General features: G+C 33.8%; 1 protein-coding gene across 1 annotated transcript; it reads right to left on the bottom strand.

Moving 5' to 3' along the window:
- Positions 1-5,655: 5,655 nt before the first annotated feature.
- On the bottom strand, positions 5,656-7,731 carry LOC126553051 (uncharacterized). Its single transcript, XM_050208243.1, has 2 exons — positions 6,154-7,731; positions 5,656-6,074 (listed from the first exon to the last, which is right to left on the bottom strand). The coding sequence occupies exons 1-2, from the start codon at positions 7,637-7,639 to the stop codon at positions 6,052-6,054; spliced, it is 1,509 nt and encodes a 502-aa protein (XP_050064200.1). The 5' UTR covers positions 7,640-7,731; the 3' UTR covers positions 5,656-6,051.
- Between the last annotated feature and the right edge of the window lie 568 nt (positions 7,732-8,299).

Here is an 8,299-nt window from a genome sequence, read left to right as displayed (position 1 = left end):
CCGTAATACATTGGCACTCACGACTTGCGCAACATGTCTTTATCATCTACTCCCGTGGTCTTAAATACTCGTTTACATGCCCAGAAACCACCTTCTACTACTGATATTACGAAGGCCCAGAAACCACCTTCTACTACTGATATTATGAATGCTATTGCCTCGCTTTCTACTTCTCAATCTTCGCAATTTAAAGAACTTAAAAGTAGTATTTCGGGCCTCTCATCCAAAGTAGCAGTACTTGCAGCTGAAAATTTTTCTCTCCGGGCCGATGTTTCAGTCCTTTGTTCAAGCGTTGATCATCTTGAATCACGACCGGTACTCTCTAATAATTCGTCTGCTGTAATCTTTCGTGAATCCACAGAACGTAGTAAAATTGAATTTAACGCTATCGCTTATGGAGTGCCCGAGTCTGCTGCCAACACCGCTGCCCTAAGATTTAAGGATGATCTTCTTACACTTGGCAACCATCTTACAAAATTATCTATACCAGTACCCACTGATCCTAAGCTTATTCGCCTAGGTAATGGTAATGCTAAGAAACCGAGACCATTAAAGATTATCTGCCAATCCAAGACCGACGCTTCTCAACTAATATTCAACTTTTACTCTCGTTTACGCAATGGTGGGTTACCTGAACCTGGGTTTCGTATTGTACGTGATAAAACAACGCTTGTACGGAAACTTTTACGTAAAGCTCATGCAGATCTACAACTCAAAATTGATGGTGGATCTTCTGATTTTACGATCTACTATGTAAATGGTTTACCCTCAGTTGTCAAAGCCGGTCCAAAAAACTTGAACCCCAGGGAAGGAAGCAATCATCGTCCAAGTTCTTCTCAGCCTTCGCACTAGTTCCTGACTTAAACTCTTGTTTGCATGATTCTTGTGTAAATAATATTAATTGTACCTATTTTTGTTATTCTCAATCTACCTTTAACTCATTTATATCTAATTTTAATAATATTAATGCTAATTCAACTTCACCCTACCCAAAGTCTAATAACTTTAATGTTTTGCCTATTTATGATCACTGTTTAAATATTTATTACCAGAATGTACGTGGCCTTCGTAGTAAGCTATTTAATCCCCGCTCTAACCTTGTATTGTTATCCTATGATGTATATATTCTCACAGAATCCTGGCTTTCTGATGATATTTCTAATTCTGAATTAGGTTTTGAAGGATATTTAATTTTTAGATGTGATAGGAATGAACGCACAAGTAACTGTACTCGAGGAGGGGGTTCATTAATTGCTGTTAAGAAAGAACTAAGACCAACCCTAATTACGACCCCATGTGACACTTGTGAGCATGTTTTTGTTCGCCTCACTCTTCCCAGCGGATTCTCTGTCTTTCTAGCAGGAGTATATTTACCTCCTGGTGCGAACCACTTTGTATATGAGAGTCATGTTGAGGCTCTTGACGTTGTCTGACGTTCTAATAATTTTGATCTTGGTTTAGTATGCGGTGACCACAACTTGCCCAATGTAAATTGGCCCGTTAGTGATTCTGGTCTTGTCTATTCTGGTACTATAACCAACACGGTCCGTGTAGTTGGCGATCTATTTAGTCTCCTTCACTTCGTTCAAAAGAATCAAATTCTTAACAATACTGGTTCTCTTCTTCACTTAATTTTCACCAGCAACGAATCCACTCAAGTCCTTCAAGCTGCTGACACCTTAGTTCCTTGTGATGTATACCACCCTGCCTTGTCCATATCTTGCCCCTCTCCTTCTGTCCGCTCTATGCTTGACGCTCAATATACGTATTACGATTATAAAAATGGGAACTATGATATGATTATTCAAAGATTAGAGAACATTGTTTGGGATAACGTCTTAGGCGTAGGATCGGTTGATCAAACAGCCGATTTCTTGCAGGAAACTCTGCTTGACTGTATTCGTGAACATGTCCCAAGGCGTAACTTTCGAAATTCAACCTTTCCCAAATGGGTATCGAGTGATCTAAAAAATCTTCTGTTTAAGAAAAAACATTCACATAAACTATATAAAATGCTAGGTGGTCAAAATCGATACTTAATATTCTCTAGACTGCGCGCCCAATGTAAGTTTGAATCTAAGCGACTCTATAAAAATTATTTGCTTAACATGCAGGAGTAGATCCTAAATCATTTTGGGAGTTTGTTCGTAGTAAACGAGGAGTATCTACTATACCTGATGAGGTTTTTTTTGGTGAGTCTAAGGCCTCAAGTGATCAAGTTGCCTCTTTGTTTGCTTCTCACTTCTCATCTGTATATGGTGATCCACTGTTTACTTCCAATGCTTTATCCGACGAATTTACTAACCAGCAATTTTCCTTCCTTCCTTCAAAATTATCCATATCCATAGATGAAGTTAATGAAGCATTAAACTCCCTATCTCATGTTCGTAGTTCCGGGCCTGATGGTATCTCTGCCATTCTTCTTTACCACTGTCGTGCCTCTCTAAGTTTACCAGTAACTTTAATTTTTAATCAATCACTATTATAAGGGGTTTTCCCTTCCGTGTGGAAAATTAGTCGAGTTACACCTATCTTGAAGTCTGGGAATCCGGCTGATGTTGCCAACTACCGACCAATTTCCGGCTTACCTCTATTAGGTAAGTTGTTTGAGTACATAGTACTCAAACGAATCGAGCGTCCTCTTTTAACCACCATTTCTATTGACCAACACGGATTCTTCCCAGGACGCTCGACAGCTACCAGTCTTATTGACTTTGTATCTTACCTTCACACGTACTTTGATTTGGGTAATCAGGTTGATGTGATATATACAGACTTTTCTAAGGCGTTTGACTCCCTAGACCACAATGCACTTCTTTTTGTCCTCGATAGGCTTGGAATTGGTGAACCACTCTTATCATGGCTTGGTTCCTACCTCAGTGATCGTCGACAATTTGTCAGCCTCTTCGGCAATTCTTCCAATTTTTTCCGAGCATCATCCGGAGTTCCACAGGGTAGTCATTTAGGCCCCCTATTATTTAATATTTTCATCAATACCATGTGCTCAGCCATTTCCTCTTGTCGTCTTCTACTTTTTGCCGATGATTCTAAAATTTTTCTGAGGATAACCACTAATAATGATTGTCTCACTCTTCAAAACACCTTAGATAAATTTACCAATTGGTGCAATACTTTTAATTTATCCCTTAACATCTCTAAATGCAAAGTAATGTCTTTTCATCGCTCTAACTCAGTGTTTTCTTTTGATTATAGGCTGGGAGGTATATCTATTCAACGTGTCAATCAGGTACAGGATCTAGGCATTTTATTTGTACCATCGCTTAATTTCAGCCCTCATATCGATTTTATGATTAGTAAATCCTTTCGTGTTTTAGGATTTATCAGACGTCATTCAGTCAACTTCAGTTCTGCTAATTGCCTTTTGGCTCTCTATAAAGCATTAGTCCGTTCGGTTATTGAATATGGTTCTGTTGTATGGTCACCTTATACCGCTGTTGACATTAGTCGAATTGATCGGGTTCAAAACTGTTTTATGCGCTTCGCTGGTTATTGCCTCAACATCCCACATGAACCACACGATTACAGGCCTGTTAGTCAAGCAATTAGACTCGATTCCCTTTCGGCCAGGCGTGATAATTTTGGCATCGCTTTTATTCAGCGTCTGATCGAAGGCCGAGTTGATGCCCCGAGGATTCTGGAAGAACTTAGTTTTCGTATTCCTAGTAACACTAGGCTTCAAAATACCTTCTATACAACTACCAATAAATCTAACTTCTCCAGAAATGCCCCACTTTCGAGATTGATGCACAATTTAAATAACTCTTCTGAGTATTAAACTTATTTAGCGGCTCTTATATGAACTACGGAGGCTTACTTAACCTTTTATTTTTATTATAGAATTTGTCTATTCTGTCTTTATATTAATTATTTAAGTCAATATATTATAAGTTTATTTCACTAGTTGTTAACTATTTTGTATTACCATTGTACTTTTTATGTACTTTTTATGTTGTAATTTAAAAAGCCGTTTGGCGTTAATAATAAAATAAAATAAACATGAAAAGAATTTTAAAAGTGTAAAACAATTTTTCAATATGATTGCAGTGGAACTTTAATTTTAGTTTAAAGACTATAGATTTTTACTTGCTGGCAGTGGCAAATATTTCTGTATTAACTTCACAATTGGTTTTCTTTTTGTTACATTTATACTTTTCAAATATTGAAAACATTTTAAGTGATTTTATGACTTGTTAAACAAAGTAACTCAAATAGTTATTTCAAATAAACATAAAAAACTTAACGGAACACCACAAACAAATTTACGAATCAAACTTTATTATTATATTTTTCTCGTTGCTCAGAGGTGGAACTGTGGCAGGCCGCAGACGATAAATACAAGCAATTGCCTATTGAAAAACAATAGTCAATGTTATAAATAGATTTATTTATTATCATTATCAATGATAAAACTATGATAGTATAACAGTACATTGGGTTTCACTGGTTTGTCACACACTCACACAGTTACACTGCAAATGTGCCCAACGTTTTCGACGATTGACGAACGGCCGTCCGGGTGGCGTATTTCCGAACCCTAACTGAGCTGGGGCACTAGTGCCCGAATCCGGTTAGACTCCGTAGGGCGCGTCTTAACTACGTTCCCTAACTGATTTAGGGCACACTAGTAAATATTCATTTAAAAGCATACTTTTGTACCTATATTAATTATATTTACATAATAATACATTAAATTACGAACCATACAATATTGTTGTCATATATGTATATATATACTAGCTGGCTCCGTGCACTTCGTTGCCGGTTAAAAATGCCAATTCTATATAATATGATTCGAATTTTGATTAATTTGTTATTTAATATTTGGTTTAACGGTGTTCAAAACTTAGACATTTTCATTGACCGTTTTGATTCTCAAAAATCTTGTAAAACCACCACTTTAATGTGCGAATTTTGTAAAATGCTTTCTTATTGCACACTAAATTCGTGGTACGATTTTACGAATGTACCGTGTAAATTGTAAGCATCGATCTATCATTGTTCAGGCTCTACGTTTATTAGTCAGTGAGTTACTCAAGTCATAATATTATAGTCATTCTGCTTGCCGTTGCCGTGAGACCCTCTTATGATTATGCGAGCAGTATATTATCAATATTATCATGTAGGCAATCCACACTTGGTGGATTGCGGACCCCGCGAGATGTGTACGTAAGCTTATAATTTCTAACACTTAAGTTGCAAAGTTATATCATTTTTTTATTTTACTACGGTGGGTAAAATACAATAATGTGCCATCTCGTAATTTTTATATTGTTGCCTGTTGGTAAAACAATAAAACTTGGTATAACTTGTTATGTTAGTTTATTGCTGTGAATTTGAAATTTACTGTAGACATTGACTTATTTTGCTAATTCTTATTTTTGTTGTTATGGTTTTAACAAAATATAACAACAGGTCTATAATTATTATATTCAATCATAATCAATAGTGACCTTAATATAGTTTATTTTCTTGCTGGACTGCAATGACAGTTGTTGTTTTTTTACATCCAGATTCCGAAGTTTTCTGGTGAATTTTCCTAAAATTGTACTACATAAGCACCTTCTCTTGCGACCAATAGGAGCGAATCATCAGTGAAAAATGTTACAAAAATGGGGAAAATAAATAATAATAACCAGGGTTCGGGACTTATAGCACTAAAAAGCACTAAAATATGCGCTTATATATGACCCAATAAACTTAAAAATATTCTCTAAAACAAAAAAAAAATAGCACTTAAAAAGTCATTGAAAAAAGGATTTATTTCATATAAGTATAAAAAAATTGTAATTCAAGTATAATTATAAATTAATAAATTTAAAAACATTAAAAATTTGGTTTTGAATGTTCTAAAAAAAAAAAAATACACATTTATATAATAATATAATATAGGTAAAAATTTAATAAAAATGAAAAAAAAGCATTTGAAAAGTTATTTAAAAAAAGGATTTAATTCATATAAATAAAAAAACAATGTCATTTAAGTTTAATTATTAATTAATAAATTTAAAAAAATAAATAAAAATAAAATCTTCAAAAATTTAGTTTTGAATGTTCTGAAAAAATACGCATTTATATAAATTTAATATAGTTAAAAATTTACTAAAAATTTGTTGTTGTTTATAAAATGTTTACCTTTGTGATTGCATTGGACTATAAGGTGTTTTCGAACGTTTTCGAACTGGAAGGCTCTTCTATTATCGGCTAAAATACACTTGTATGCCGAAAATGAACGTTCCACGTCGACGGAAGTAATGGGAGCATACTTGAAAAATACTAGATCATTACATGTTAGATCTTCTGCTATTGAACTAAGGTTCATGGACTCTCCTCCGGTGATTATTTTAGATATTTGTTTTAAACTATTTAAACCCTGGTTTTTAATTAATACATTATCAAGTTTTTTCAAAACGGCAATTCCATATGGTCCATGTAAATTACATAATTTCGATTCAATATCCTCTATAACTTTTAGCGAATCTGTTAATGGAACATATTGTGTTTGTAGTTGTTTAATAGCTACAGTTAATACTTCAAAATTGGATTTGATATAAGCCAAGTTGCTTTGTAAATTCGGTTGTGATATACATAATTTTGCCTTTTTAATACTAACGGCGTCATTTTCGTCTAATAAATTTAAAATGCGAACAATCGTTTCATAATGTTCGCAATAGTATATTGCGGCATCCAACCATGTTCCCCAACGAGTTATTATAGGTTCTGGTGGTAATTTAATTTCAGGTGCTTCAGTTTTAAATAATTGAATTCTAGAAGGGGCTTTTCTAAAAATTTTTTTCACATTTGATATTAAGTTATCTACCTCATTAAATTGTCCTCGAATTTCCTCGGCTACACGATGAATCCCGTGGGCAACACATGTAGCATGAACCATTTTGGTATAAAAACTTTTTAAAACAGATCCGGCCTTTACCATGTATGGTGCGGCGTCTGTTAAAAATAATAGAACATTGTCGTAATTGATACTTCCAGGCCATAAGATTCCCATTGCCTTTTCAAATAGTTTGCAAATTGTTGTATGATTAGTTCTATCCAGTTGTTCCGAGTGTAGTAAAAATATATTGCCAATACTATCAGTCTTGAGAACACCTACAACGACGTTTGCTATGTAACGTCCTTCGACATCGCACGTCTCATCAATAGAGACCCAAATTTTATTTTCACCTATCTCAGTTTTAATATTCTCAATAGTTTTATTATACACATCATCAACGTATCCCTTACGAAGAGTGGATTCAAATGGTATATTTTTACCTGTATATTTTTCTAAAAATTCTCGAAATTTACTATTATTAAGTTTATTTAAAGGAATATTTGCCGCCATTAAAGCTTCGCATAAATCAGTATTAAATGTTGATTTTGTCGGCAAACTGGTCAAAAGCGTTTGTTTTTTTTTCTGTTCTTGATCTTTGTGTCTTTTGAGAGCTTTTTGGTGTTTATCGGTACTAATATGTTGGCTAACATTAAATTTTTTCTCAGAACTTATTCGAATTTCACATATTTTACAAAATAAATTATTCCCGACTATGGAAAAAGTATCAGGACCAAATTCTATAACGTAACTTCTTAAACGACCACACACCGATTGTTTTTCCTTTGGCATTGTTATACCTAACAAATTTTGTGAAAATAAAAACAATTAAACGCACAGCACACTATGAATCGAACTTGAACTCGAATTAACGACGACAAATAACGAACTAATAATAATTGCGGTGTACCAGTACAGTTTATCGATCACACAATAAATTAGATTATTTTCATCATTTGTCGAGCGATACGAATGTAGCCTGTAGATAAGTACGCATATCGGACGTTTTCCAATTAACCATCTCAGATAACTACATGGTTTTCGATTTATTGAGTATTTATAAATCACGTTCATGTGCAACATTTTTGTGACAGATAGCTACATATTAAATTGTATTCCTACACTTAAAACAATTTTTTGTAATTAATCGTTCAAAATTTTAATTATTACATTTTGAACAATAATATTATCCATCAATCGTATAAAATCGTGAAATATGCGTTAACATAACAAAAAAAAAATAATAAAAAATAAAAAATATGCAAAAATATGCAAAAACCTCTAAAATATGCAAAAATATGCAAAATAAAATTTCATATTTGAATTCTCCGTACTTTAAAACATATTTATATATCACTCTGCTATGTTTTACATCATTTATGATGGATATGCAAATGCTATAAGTCCCGAACCCTGATAATAACAAAAAAATTGTTACCATGATTACCGAAA

This window comes from Aphis gossypii, unplaced genomic scaffold, assembly GCF_020184175.1.
Source record: "Aphis gossypii isolate Hap1 unplaced genomic scaffold, ASM2018417v2 Contig00055, whole genome shotgun sequence".
Taxonomy (NCBI): Eukaryota; Metazoa; Arthropoda; class Insecta; order Hemiptera; family Aphididae; genus Aphis; species Aphis gossypii.
Note: the sequence above shows the minus strand (reverse complement) of the source record. Positions and strands in the feature narration are given on the sequence as shown.